At 34.1% G+C, this 15,563-nt stretch overlaps 1 protein-coding gene across 1 annotated transcript in view; it reads left to right on the plus strand.

The window, feature by feature from the left end:
- Positions 1–6,427: 6,427 nt before the first annotated feature.
- The window catches only part of LOC100378303 (sodium/potassium/calcium exchanger 2-like), a 68,987-nt gene continuing 59,851 nt past the window's right edge, over positions 6,428–15,563 (plus strand). Inside the window, exon 1 of the mRNA XM_078008298.2 lies at positions 6,428–7,337. Within this exon, the coding sequence (XP_077864424.1) occupies positions 6,471–7,337 (867 nt within the window). The 5' untranslated portion in view covers positions 6,428–6,470. The remainder of the gene's footprint in view (positions 7,338–15,563) is intronic.

Here is a 15,563-nt window from a genome sequence, read left to right on the forward strand (position 1 = left end):
GCAGAAACACACAAACATCAGAAGTCCAAATAAGTACTGGAGAGACATCAAAAGAACGCGAACATATCTCTAGCAATATTAATATTTTATTGCATCTTTAGAAAAGGGATATTTCTATCAGATGTCAACAAAAACTAAAAAGTAGCACATGTAAAGAAACATCGAAAGAAAAAGTATATAATTTTATTTCGTGTTGTGAAGCACCTGTTTACAACACTTCAACAATGCTTTTGATCATTTCCTCATCTATGTTTTTAAGTAGATATACAAGTTTCTGGAATGAATTGGTGATTTTAGCAGGGAATGCAATATCTGCCAGGATTTTTACCGTCTAAATAATATTTAGGGCAAAGTAGTAAGTAGTGTCATTCATCTTCAATCTCATTAAGCGAGCAATCTTCAAGTTTACAAATTCTATTTTCTAAAGGTGTCTTTGACTGGGTATGCCTTTCTTTCTCAAACTCTCTTCCTTGTTTTACATTTAGACATACTTATTCTTTGTTAGGTTTTTAATGCAGCGAGGTGAGGTTCAAAACTGTACTGTTTTTGAACTCTGCATACGTTCTCAATTTTTTTTTTTATATTTTTTGTCTCTAGAAATTTGTATGGTTTTCTTATCTTTTTCTTGTCGATTCTCTTCTTTCAATATATTTTACACAGATAGAATCCACGATAAATTTGAGTGTTTTTGTTCATTAAATGCTTGTTTCACCAGACTGTATTCGGGAAGATTTGTAATTCGTGAATATTGGTTTCGATGTCAATTAACAAGAGTAGTTATATCAGCATTACATGCTAATTTTACAGTGAATGTGTTTAGACCCAAATAGTTGCTTGTAAAATTTTAAGTGACTTTTTTTCAGTTGGGGTTTTATCTCGTTAACCATTAGTGAGAATTTCAAGATCCCAAATATCTGAACCGATTGGCTTTATGCAAGCCTTGAAAAGATGTATATATGTTTTACAGTTTTTTTGTTTTTTTTTAATATCGATTGTTTTAGTTTATATAGGTCATGAGCAGCTATAAGTATCATGTATTTCTTGTATCAGTAAAACGACCATTCGAGTGAATCGTTACGCCAAGGTAACAATATGAATCAACACTAGTAATGCAATGTTTTGAAATAAAAGGTGGATGGTAAATAAAACATAAATATATATCTTGCTTTAGGTTTAAAAAATTCTTCTCTTGTTTGCCACAGGTTAAGTCATCTGATTTTCTATCTTCATACCATTCTTTGAGTTGATATATGAAAAAAGTGCAAAAAATAAAATAAATAAATAAATAAATAAACAATACATTAAACACAGAAACTACGGGCGCAACGAACCCATGAAATGTTGCGTTTTGAATAAAATTGGAGCGGAGTCAATGTTTCGCGCATGATTGAGGGAAAGACGCAACCCATGGGCAGTGAGCGATTAGGATCTTCCGGGGGTACTCTCGGCACGACAAAGGTTTTGTCAAGGGAACCTGTGCGATAATAGTGTACACTGTGTCACGTGACCGATTTTAAGATGGCGACTACTTGACCGTTAGTTTTTACATCGCATTTTGTGTTACATAGCCCTATATAGGGTCACTTTATACTTGGCCCGCTTGGGAACCATTTTGACCAACCATGGCGCCGGGAGTGATGGCGACTGTACTATTGACACCTGTTTGATGCCTCCACCGTGTTACAGTAACGGCCATCATTGGATGGGATGCACACTAGTACGCGCTCATTGGAATAATAATAATAATAATAATAATAATAATAATAATAATAATAATAATAATACTTGTACTCCAGGGCAATTTAGGGATATTGACCTAAAAAAAATTGGGGGTCACCAGCCTTTTTTTTTCGAGAAATTGATGGTTGTATTTTAGTGGATTATATTATATTATTGGACTATTATAACACTTTTACCACAGGTTCCTATGACAGAGATATTATGCAGTATCTCAAAATCAAGCCTGGTGACATAGGCTGAAAAAATCATATATTGTTAATGATAGAGTACCTATTGTTGTTCTGAATTATTAAAAAAAATCTTGGTTTTAAAAAGTGTCAAAAAATGCAATTTTTCTTTAACATTATGTTCTATGGAATTGTTCTGAAAATAGCAATTTTTAAGAAATATTGGGAAACGTTTCTTAAAAAGCATAACTGTAACACACAAAATAATGCTATTTCATTGTACCATGGGACATTAGCTTCATGATTGTACATAATAAACTAATGAACATTGTCATGCGATTTATGACCAATTTTGTCAAACATTATGACTAAGCTTCTAATAAAAGTTACTATAAAGCACTAATACTACTTAGTTTGGTGGAGCTGTTACATGTATAATTCATCTCTGATGTTCATACCTGACTGGATAAATTGTGCAACATCGACAGAGCACTTCTTCATGATTTCAATAAATTGAACTTCAGAGGGCAATGTGTCGAAATCTTTAATTTTGTTTTTACTCAATTTCAATTTAATTTCTACAATCAATTATGAAATGATATTCACTCTCAATTACATTACAAGTGTTGCATTTACGTTCTGCTCTTGGTATGTCTTTATCTGCCAGTCTCTATTAGCAACTTATGATCTGAAATCCTGAATTTACATAAAAGTTATCTCAGTTTAATATTGCTACTCTCTGTTGAATAATTTTCCATTTTAAATTCAATTTTAAATTTTCTGTATGTGGCTAATTTATGTGTCTCACCATTTATTCTTACGTCATTATAGATACTAGCAGAGGTACATTACTTGGGGTTTGCAACTCGCATAGTACTGTATGGTGACATCATGTCAAGATCCCATTCAAGTCTCTTCTCGTAGATAGCGAGACTGAGGTTACGACCTTCTGACATGACACATATCAATGTTCAAGGTTTGTAATAAAAAAAATAAAACTTTTCTTGTCACTATCATAGTGAAAAATGTAATACATCGAAAATGTACAGAAAATATAATTCTCGTAATCCGTCATATCGTGGGCAGATATTTTGATCCACCTGGACATCCCAGTATCCTAGTTACCTCGGGCATGCGCATTCGCATTTTTCTGAGTTGGAACGCTTATGCGAGAGCGAGATTGTGACGGGATCTTGGTATCATGTCACCGTAGTTGCAAACCCCAAGTAATGTATCTCTGATACTAGTAGTTCACATTTCCACTGTTTTTTATTCAAAAGATTTTTATCAGACTTTTCTTGTTGTCTGATGTAACTGTTTAAATTATTATCTGCAATGATTTTTTTTTACTATATTAATCCAACCAATTTTGAGTACTTTCATCTCCTTTATTGCCATTACTATAATTTGTGGTGTGTTGGGAATGTTTTGTCTAAAGGGCGACAGTCGTCACGCCGCGTCCTGTTCGATATGGGGACTCATAGCAACGTATACAACGCGTGTAAAATACATTGTTTATTTGCATGAAATTTGAACACGCGCTGCGCGACGACCACCGCGCTTTAATTGCGCATGAATTTTTACTGATGCCTAATACAATTCTACAGAAGGAATAATTGACAGTTTCAATAATAGAAGACGATGGATTCTTTTGTCGATTCACGGCCACTCGCTTTGAATATGTTTCGAATCATCCAGATATGTTTATACAAGCTTTGTGTAAAGTATACAAACAGAAATTTTCATTTTAAGACAAGACATTTACAATCAGCTGTCACACACTGAGTAATTCAGAACGTAACAGCGATAACCCCACAGTCAGCTGGCGCACACGTGTTAATAAAATAAATACGATATTTACTATATGGGGGCCGCCATCTTGAATGACGCATAAAACTAAATATTTAGTTTATATCGTATTTATTTTATTATCACGTGTGTGACAGCTGACTGTGGATAACCCTGATGCCGATACGCGCGCGTGTTCCCTCCGCGTGCGATCTCCTGCCGTGAAACTCGGGTCACTAGTTGTCCGAGTGTGAAAACGAGTTAATAGTAGTTTCAGGCTTCGGTGAACCCACGTACATAGATTATTACAAAGGCACCACTGGATAAACAGATTAAGTATTAACATGTGTGATGGGAATTACAAAAAAAAAGAGACGAATTCACATAAAGACTGTATTTACTGTGCGCTCGAAATCCCAACGTATATGAGGCGTTTTCAAGCTATTTTTTCTATTCTGCTATATATGTTTAGAATGTTTTAGTTTGCTAGTAATTTATTTTTCATATGTGAATTGTTGGCATGCTAAATTTGTGCAGTTCTGTTCAAAATAAGACCGACCGGACATTTCCATTTTATATGTTTATGAACTACTAAAAGTTTATTCTCTACGCATCTCCTATTTGCGGTCACACCAAGTCCCTGCAATTAGTTTTGTTCTTCGGCCAACATCAAAAACAATTTCACCTTTTGCCTAGTTACAAACACAAAATTTAATTTTAATTTTAAAACATTAACTTTATTAATCAGCCAGTCTTGCAGGCTAAAACAAACGTCCAGCAAACGCAATCACTCTTATACTTTCTTTTACTTTTTTTATATGGCTACATATAATATAAAACAGAAAAATACAAGCACATTTTGCGAATTATCACAACTGGACAAAAATAACCCAAAATAGTGTTTACACAAAGCGAAAATCGGCACACGACAACGGTAACGTTGGTGGCGTCCTGTATGTAGATTCCTCCCGCTTTTCGTATCATCAGCATCACGTATCGATGTCTTTTTCTATTTACCTTGACTTCACTTTCGCATCCATCATTATGAGAAAGGCAAGCACAGAGAAAGCGTCGAACATATTTGGCGTATTACACAGCGCGCAAATGGACGAACAAGCTGGTGTGAAGGTAAAACACTTCTCATTTTTACCTGTCGTATTATTTTCGTGACAATTTCGCTGCCGTAGCCGTCGTTGTCGGGAGTGGAAAAGATAAGATGGCAACACGGCCGTTGTTGCCGGCGCAACGGCGGTCCGTGCCGACGCGCCACAGCATTGTAATTATTACGTGTGTACATTTATTATTCGGAATTCGATCGTTGACATCCAAACCTTCTATAAAGTCTCTTGGTGGTGAGAAGGATTCTTGTGATAGCTTGGCTACTACATACAACATTTCTTTTTCTATATTGGCGTTGTTTTAATACGAATAACAATAGGAGAAAATCACGACATCCGCTTTACACTATAGGAATAATTCCTCAATAGCGTGGTATTGAATGTGTCGACTGATAGTATAAAACATGACAACACTCAAGGCTTGCTACTCGCTGCAGTAATAGAACATTTATAACTGCCATGTCATAACTGTCTATTATGATTGCATGCCATTGTAATTGAGATTTTGGCAGATTTTAATTTAATTTTAAATAATTTCAATAATATATAATAATAATAATATTTGGCAAACCATCAATATTTAATTAACAATACTAATAGTCTTTTCTCATCTGTGAATATACAAATATTTTGTATTATCATCCAAGAAAACAAATCATCAAATGTGTTTATTTTACCATTTTGTTGTTTACTCACTTGCCTCGGAGATGGATGAATGGAAGTATTTTCAACCAAAGTATCTGGCATTAATTTCAATCAACCGATAGATGCAATAATCACAGTGTCTACGGTATTAAACTCAGCTAGACATTTACCAAAGGATGCTACGCTGATGTGAAGTTAATACTCAAAAGAAAACCCCTCATCTCAAAATTCAACAGTGAACATAATGTTCAGTTTCAATAATTTCCATTCTGCATCATGTAATAATAATATTTTATTGCATTCTAAGAAAAGGATTTATGTTTCCTTTGAATAAATGTTAGCAAGTGAAAGTATTTTAAATGTAAGTGAATAATAGTATGCTAAATAACTTTAAGTGAGCTATGTATGAATTCAAGAACTTCTTAATTATGTGGTTTTCTAATTTTTTTTTTTACATTAGGGAATACTATTATTATATATTATATAATAATGATTTTAATAGGTTGTCATGACAACAATGTTTTTCTTTTTTATTGTTGCTCTCTGTACTTGTAAATGTTGTAGCACTATTAATATGGCACCCAATAAACTGTTATAACTAAAAATACGTGAAGAGTTTTTCAAGCGGTACAATAACCACATGATCAAATGATGCATATTCATGACTAGATGATGCGTGAGTGGATGGGGGGGGGGGGGGGGCTGTGTTTTATATTTTATTTAAGTTGAAATGTAAGCCAGGCCCAACTGACATATTTTTTTTTCATTTTTAGGTGTGAACTTCCCTGAGCATGTTTGAATTAAGAAGTCAGTCAACTAAATTATAGATGCGACATGAACAAAATCCATATGAATGATTAATTATCGATATTTTATCAAAGATGATATATTATTACATTATGACGATCACAAATCTGATGCCGACGTCATTGGAAGGATCTTGTATCTTCGGGGCAAATCACTGATAACAAGTTTCTGTTTTGCTTAGTTGTATGTGGCAAATGCAGTGAGTATGCGACGCACAAGGTATCTGAGACCTCGGAAGAGGTTAACTGGAACTCGTATACTTTCACTTATTACTATATTGGGAGTCGGTTGGATTATGATCCTGTACTCTACATCTCAAGACCTTAGCAATATTGAAATGGAGAAGGCTGTGGCTTCGAATAATTTACAAGACGATGTGTGGAACACGTGGAGTGCCAATTCAAGACATTTACTTGAGGAAACAACTATTGCATCAAATTCTGTTACCACGGAAGCAACGACAGAGGTTGCAACAGTTCGTAAACAAGAGTATCCCCCTGATGCGTTTAGTTTAGAAGACCGACGGAAGGGAGCCGTCATTCTTCACACCTTTGGGCTTCTGTACATGTTTATTGCATTGGCAATCGTTTGTGACGAATTCTTTGTGCCGTCACTTGCTGTCATAACCGACAGACTCAAAATTTCTGATGATGTTGCCGGGGCAACATTCATGGCAGCAGGAGGGAGTGCTCCTGAACTTTTCACCAGTTTCTTCGGCTTGTTTGTTACCGCTAGTAACGTTGGTATATCAACAATCGTTGGTTCAGCCGTTTTCAACATACTATTTGTCATCGGTATGTGTGCTGTGTTCAGCCATGGTGTTCTACAGCTAACATGGTGGCCTCTCTTCAGGGATGTCTTTTTCTACAGTCTTAGTCTTATTGTTCTGATTATAGCTTTTGACAACTCTTACATCGAATGGTTTGAATCACTGGCACTGTTGTCTGTGTATGCTCTATATGTCACCTTTATGAAGTTTAATTTCAGAGTTGAACGATTCGTCAAACGGAAACTCGATCATAACAAAGTTAGCAAAGTCTCTAGCCAAGAAGAACTTCAAAAACGTGCAGAGGTAAGTGGAATCAGTCATCTTAAACACAACTGCAATATTTTAACGATTAAAAATGTTCTGCACTGTATGACTCTACTTTTTACCTTTCAGAAAACTTTATAACCCTCCTCTCCCTCCCCCTAAAGAACCAACAGTTGTTGTAGACCTCTCATATATCAATTATAGCTGAGTAGGCATTGCCACTGAACCCTCATAGGTGTGGGCATATTTATAAATATTTATATTTATTGGTAGCAACAAAATCTGTACCATATTTATACTAAAGTATGAATTGTTATAACCCCTTTTTATAACAAATACAATGTACCGATATATAACAATGCTAAGTATATACTTACCCTAATTTCTTGTTATTTTCAAAATACACATTATATATGAAAGTTTTATAAATTATTATGTGAGATTGTGTATAATTAATAACTGTTTTAGATAAAAGACTGGTGTCTGATACATGATATAAAATACAATGTACGTTGAATAAGCGTGTTGAGGAAAACCCAAATAGAAAATGTTTACTTACTATGACAATTTTTATATCTAATTTTTTTTTTTTCAAAAATTGGATTCCCACTTATATCTAAAATCCTGAAAAATGGGATTCATTACATCACCACATCCTCAGTAGGTAATTTATAATCTAAGCTTCCCTCGGGATCACTAGTGGTTTTATCATGACACATGTAATGGATCAAAATGAAAAAAAAAAAATGGCACTGTGACTGAACGGGTAAATTTTCAAATCGATGTATGAGATTTACGATACATGTTTCAAAAAGTGAAATGAAAATCTGAAGGGTTCCATCTCGCTATGATATTTGTACTACGATGGCTATAATTTGCATGAAATCTACTTGATAAGCAATGATGTCTATTTCCCTGAGGTAGACCTCTTTCCTCATCTGTAATCAATATCACTTTCTTGCTACAAAGCATTTCTCTGTCTTGGCAGCTTGACTTCAGACCTTGGGGGGATCATATTTGTATCCATATACATATATAGTATCTGATACGACAAAAGATGTTTTCAAAAACTTACCGGTATCTCTTGTTTGAAAAATGAACTGTACACTAGTGTATATAGACTTCTATTCAATGTTTATACTGGTTTATATTTGAGCCGTGACTGTCTCCGCTTGATCGACTTGCTGATCGTACATCAAACAGTTGTATTTCTTAGCTTTTTTAACTGTCAATGGTTTCAAATCAATATGTTGTCGGTAGTGGCATTTTTAATTAATTTTAATTTTATTTTGAAATGAAAAGTTCAGCAATTTAAAATACCTTTTTTTTGAAATCTAAGCTTCATTTTTATAATAAAAAGAATTGATCTGCCATTTGCACCAATTTTCATGGACAGGACTAAATAAAAAGTTGCGATCATAATCAACTCGTAGCAGCGACCGAAATCTAAATGATATCACTGGAGTGTGCTCGTAAAGGAAAACATTACAAGCACCCAGAGAAATAAAGCATGATCTGTTTTTCAAGGGTGTTAGGTAGCACTTCAACGCTTTGAGGTTACAAGTTAGCTTAACAAAATAGTGGAAAGGTTTAAAAACGTTTTATTCTACTGCGTGCATGGCTGTAGTCTTCAGAAGAATAAAAGCGCCCTCTTGTGTCTGAATACTGCCCTCTTGTGATAATATATATTGAAGTAACACATACTTTTTCATTGATAACACCATATGCTACAATATTGGAGTTTTAATAGTGTAGATCAATAAGCGAATCGATTTGTTTTATTGAGTAATCCTGTCAGATGAACCTTTTAGCAGAAACTTTGATTTGTAATATTCAGTCAGTAAAGGTAACCATTGGAGAAAAAATGAGTTGTTAAAAATTTATCTGTGACATTTGTACAGGACGTTCGTAATGCTTGTCGAGTACGAAACAATCACATATAGGTTTTGCTTTATCTGCCTTTGTTTTATAACTTTGTCCAAATAACTACAGAAATGTAAAGTCTAATTCGTTATCATAGCATGTCTTTTACAAATGCCCTATGCGAGTCACAGACCATTCATTCCCTTGACTGAAAGTGTTTAAAAAAAGGTATTTTCAGGAGTCGGAATAGTCAGAAAAATACAATAAGCGAAGTTGGCCATCAGGTAAACATTGGTACAACATACATACTATCATATTCATCTATGTATAAGCTTTCAGATGATTTTAGGTTGTTTAACAGTATGCTTTAATACCGTAAAATCTGTATTAAAAGCTGCGGCTTTTAGTAAAATGCTAGAATGCAACAGATTCTATTAGAGCATCTACATTTATGAGAAATGATGAATTTTTGGTTCTCAATTATTCAAAAAGAATGTGTGCAGCTTCTAATTAAGTATGCGGATTCTAATACAGATTTTATTGTAGTAACTTTTAGAGATCGTCTAAATCACAGATCGATGTGATTTCCCCCCTGCTACCACTTTAAAGACTAAATCGTAATCTATTCAATAGGCGGAAAAATATATAATTTGTTCGTTTTTTGAAAGAAAAAAAAATTGTATAAATTACAGATTAATCAATATTTTTAAAAGCAATTTATGCATTTTCTCTGTATCAGTGGCAATAATAATTTTTTTTTTTTTTTCAAATGTGAAAATAAAACAACCTTTTAGTCACTTCCTGTTGGAAATAATAATCCTCTTTAATATAACCTTCACATGCACCTCGTTCTCCAGACCCGAGAGAAGGGATCTATGGCCTTCCATTACTGTACCCTCCCTTTCAAGGCTGTCTTTATTGCACCTATGTATACAGTGACAAAAAGGTTCAAGACCCAGAGATTAAAAAAAAAAGTAAATGTTAGTTTTAACAACAGCTTTCAAGGATATAATTCAGACTTGCAATAGCTTTTGACGCTGACATCCTGGTTTGTAGTGCTAATGTCAGCTGACATCAGTGGATAGGTATACTTCGTATGTGCAACTAGAATTCTGATTGATTTTCTTCAGACTATAGTTACGAATGAGCTTCTATTGTGTTGCGTATTACTATACGTATTTCAATTTTTTCCAACTTGAGGGTCATTGATTGATGAGTTTTCTGCAGAGAGAGGAGGGGGGGGGCAGGGTTTTAAAAAATCTATATTTGTTCCACGTTTTTTTTTAATGGCTTCTTTGTGTGTTTTGCTATTCTTACTCTTCCTCTTGGACGAGCTGAAGACACGTTAGATTTGTTCAACATATTATGAAAAAACATGTGGCACTCATACGTAATAATAATAAAATAATAATAATAATATAATTCTAATTATTGTTATGCTTTTGTTTTTTATGTTTATTGTAATTTAACTCATAAAATCATTGTATGCAATCTAATTAATTATGTGCATTTATCTAATATTTGACACATTAACACCCTAAGTTACTGTAAATGAAAAAATCGGTCAAATAATAAAATAATCGCCAACATTCAGACTCATTGAGAAAACAACATCCTCGTAATTCATACATATTCCCAACCATTAAATATGTGTTACATACTCATTCTGAAAACATCAATGATTTTAATCCCGGCTATGTAAGGATCAACTTTTATAATATCATTATGTTGGCTGAGCCTACCGGAATTTGGACAAAATCCAAGTATTTTATTGTCTCTCCTTTGTCCCTTCACAACACACACATATGAATACACTTATAATCAGCGTTCTCCATTTTCAGAAATCATGTATTTGTATTCACTGTTGATTCAGGGATAAAAGTAAAGAAATAAAATCGACAGCCAATTATTTCATTTCCAATTGATGGCTGACATGACAGTCATTACTGAGAAAAAATCTATGCATGTAATATCAGGCATTTCTTCCTTTGCACCAAATTTTTTTTTCGCTAAGATTTCAGTACAACATGTTATCAATTTTCATGTGTCTTTCAACAATTTCTGTTGATTTTAGGCCAAATGGAAATAATTTAACACCCATTGCAGATAGGACCTGATCAAAAATTGTTGAAGACTTATGGAAAAAAATTATATTTATTTTGTAAAATGTGACAAAAGTGGACTTGGTATTAAATTGGTTAAACAAATTTTATTTTGATACAAGTCTGCACCACAAAAAGGTTTTTAGCTCCGCTGTCGACTTTGTCGAGCGAAGTCTATCATATGAGTGATTGACTGTCGTCGTCGTGTCAACAACTTTTTTACTTTTTCGACTTCTTCTTGAAAACTACAAGCCTGATTGCTTTGATACTTGGTGTATATGTACCTTGGGCAGACCTCTCTTAGATTTGTTGATTTCATGATGATATTTTTAATTCTTTAATCTTGGTGAATATTTTTGTAATTTTTGGTAAAAAGTGATATTTTCGACTTCTTGTTAAAAACCGCAAATCTGATTGCTGTGATACTATACATATAGGTAGATACCTCAGATAGACCTCTCTCAGATTTGTTCATTTTCCAATGATGTTTTCAGTTCTTTAATTGAAATGTGCATTGCTGCTAACAGTGGAGCTATCTCAGCCGAGAGGCTGCTTGTCCACATTCTTAACCATCTCACCCCTACCATGTAATGGCATATTCTAAAACCTTAGCATAAAATTGATTATCAGGGTGAGAGCTAATTAAAAAAGGTACAAATGCATAATTAGTGCCGTGACCCTTTTTAGTTATCGTCTCATCTGTGGACAAACAACAAGTTGTTTCAGCAATGTGTCTAAAATTAATTCAATACATTTGGTTCAGTTGATTTTTAGGCTTTATCGCTCCACTGCGTATAATAATCAAAAAAAGTTCTATTCTTAATTCGTTCAGCCTGACGACTCTTGTTAAAGTGGAGTACCTGCTAAATATCTGAGTAATATTACATCTACAAGAAATTATTTGAAAATTTTATGTAGGGATCTTCAGGGTATTTCTTGAATATTCTAAATGTCCAGTGAATGGCCAAATAGATGATTCGATCCTCAATGGATAAACCAAGCAATTATAAATGACTATATTTTTTTTCTCTATTCTGGCATTCAAATTTAAGCCCAGAAATAAGGTCATCGATTACAAATATGCAGGTCACAGCTTTTTTTCAGAATATTGAAAAAAAAATTATATGACACAATTATTTAAAAAAAAATTTTAATAAATATAAAAAGAATATTGTTTCCTTAAATGATTTCATGAAATATTAAAATTAGCTTTTTTTTTATTGTTTGCTGGACTTTGTGTTGTATTAACCCCCGGTATTCTATTTGAATAGCAGACTTCACCAACATTGAAAAAAAATTAATGCGTGTACTTTCACATACTGCCCGAGTACATACTTTGCGATATTCACGTGATAACAGTATTATTATAAATATTTTCTCCGTTTCAAGTAATAATTTAATAAGAGACACAGTCAAAATGTCAACTAAAAGTGCTTTACACTGTTCGGACATTTGCATCCAGTCATGGGATTCCATTTCTATCACATGTTTTAGCACTATAATGCATCCAATATAAACAAAATGTCTAAAATGTAGAATGTATTTAAAGTTATTACGTAGGATACATGTAGTCCCATAAATAATATAATAAATAATCTTTCTGAACATTAACAGATTTTCTGGAATTAGATGGTGGGTGTTTCAGTGAATATATACCGGTACTGTCGCGGTTCATCAATAAAAAAAAGCATATATTTTCGCAAAACTTTTAATGCGGCATCTACAGATCAGAATATTCCTTCCCAAATATTTGATGCAACATTTAGTACTATTTTTTTCATTTTACTATCATTTCTTTATTAATTTGGGACCAAATTGTCACATTTTTGAAAAAATATAGAAAAAATTGTGTAGGTTTAAAATGCGAATGACCCCTAAACTGCACTGACAACAGGTGTTATTTACTTTCTCAGGCTATGAAAAAAGACATTTGTATTTATGTTATTGTTTATAATATGATTAACTACCAGTACATAATATCAGGTGATAATTAAAAAAGAATGTAAGCATTTCCTTGTTGACAAAAATCTCAGGATATCGTAGTTCTTTAAAACTCATTATATAATGCATTTTTCTTATTGCAGGTAAAATATTTTAATGACTAGTTGTATTTAAAAAAAATTGTTTTGGTTTAATGTATAATTTTCTGTCCACTGCTTATTCTTATTCTTCTTTTTCTACGGCTTTATTCCCAGTTGCTGGGGTCGCCGGTGCGGATAATATCTTCGCATCATATTGTGTTTGGCATGGGGTCTTACTACCGGATGCCCTTCCTGCCGCAAACCAAACCTGAAGAGGCAGACAAGCTGCCAACCAAGGTTATGAGTCCAGTCAACTTCGCATTCGTGAATGAATCTCGTCCAGTGGAATTGGCCTTCCCATTGGGTCTGTGGCACACTCACCCAGGGTAGGGGTCGACCCTTTTGATGTTCAGCCTGAGATAGGATTTGAACTTGGGTCTACCGATCATGAGTCTGATGCGACAATCACTACGCTAGCAGTGATCGGTATTTTCTGTTCACTGCTAGATCTTGTAAAGTCTTACATACCGAAAGTCTTTTGAATTTCTTTTTTTATATGTCAAAATGCCAATCTTTCAGAAATGATGCACCATTGAGGTACCCTTACTTTATTAAAATTGACCATTATCAAATGTGTTTAGCGCTAATTTAGCATTAAAATTATCAAGCCAAAAGTACTTTCGCATTTGTTGAATCTACCACAATGTTTTGATGCTATGATCTTTTGTTTGTTCTGTTCAATTTCATGTTTAAAAAGGGATCTGGCGGTGAATGGAAAATGGTGTAATTAGCGTAGTTGTTTCAGGGAGTATTGAAAACTCCTGTAATTACGATTCCAAAAGTTAGTGAAAAACACCAAATTTTGTATCAGGTAATGGAAATTTCACCTGAGTTCGCCCCAGATGAGATCGAGTCACAGTTACTTTCGTGAAATTCATGTTATATAGAGAGGGCAAGGTTGGATTCTAACAACTCAATCATTTCTATGATTGGAAACACAGCGACAACCGTTCACGTACTTCAGGGCATTTCATTGTGTCTCCGACTATGAGAGACAAAATGGTATATTCCATAAAACAAAATCTGTTACCGAATTATCTATGAGGTCATCGCGATAATAATGCAAAGACTGCAAACGGTGATCGTATCAACCGACATGTAGCAGAGTAGATGCTATCCCCGTACTGCCTGTGATAATCTAAACTCAATTTTCAGTCCAGTCCCTCGCGTATATAGGTGCCATTCCTGTTTGCTATGCTGTATTTCTTATGATATACAGGGGCACAGACTGGAAAGTCTTGACAGTGGTAGCTTGTGCCAGCCTTAATCCGACCTGGTAATTAAAGGGGGACCTTCCAGTCCCAGGGATTGCACCAAAGAATCATGGGACACTATTGTTCATGTTATTTACAAAGTTAATCTATCTTTTGTTATCCATTGTAATTTTAATCCAGAAAGTAAATTTGTTGTGAGATTAGGCTTAACTGGAAGTGTCCCTATAAGGTAATTTTGTATCTATGTTGTGTACTGTTTGAGAACCATTTATATCTTGCCATAAAATTGATGTGTCCTTGTCAAGTTTCATGTCAATAATCGCTAAACCAAACAGCCTTGTTGATGATCAAATTAACGTAATGTGCCGTTGTTTGTTCCCCCCCCCCCCCGAGCCCTATGTCTTTATAACAAATACACTAATCTTGTGTCGATAGCTCATATATTATAATTTTATCTTAGTGTCTCTTAAAAAAAATAGGAACAGCCTTATCTCTGAAATGTTGTTGACACAGTTGTTGTTGATGATTCAGGTTGCTTGATAGAAAAGAATAATACTTTTTTTCTAAGGTGTGTGCTAAGACTTCAACCGAGTCAGTACAGAGGGAGTATCGGCTGACGCGCAGTGGAGGTCAATGCTCCGCGTACTATCTGAGTGCATACTTTGAGGTACCGGGGTATCCTTATTTTAATGCATCTTTTCCTTCCAAGGATACATCATGGGAATGTCGAAATCTAAAGAGTTTAGTAGAAAATAAGAATTAGCAAAATTGTTTGTGTGGAGTCCGATCAAACCCTGGTGGCAGCAATGTTTGTTTTTATTATTAGAGGACTCTTACATGCGTAATCATTCCATATTTGGAATTTGCATTTCCTTATATGGTAGGATGAAAATACCCCGTAAAAGAACGCAAAATTATGGCACGCTATAACTTATGGCGACAGATGTATAATAATAATTTTTACCTTGACCAATTTGCTAAAGAAGAATTTTCCCAGTTACAATA

Source organism: Saccoglossus kowalevskii, chromosome 13, assembly GCF_978046115.1.
Source record: "Saccoglossus kowalevskii chromosome 13, keSacKowa6.1, whole genome shotgun sequence".
NCBI lineage: Eukaryota > Metazoa > Hemichordata > Enteropneusta > Harrimaniidae > Saccoglossus > Saccoglossus kowalevskii.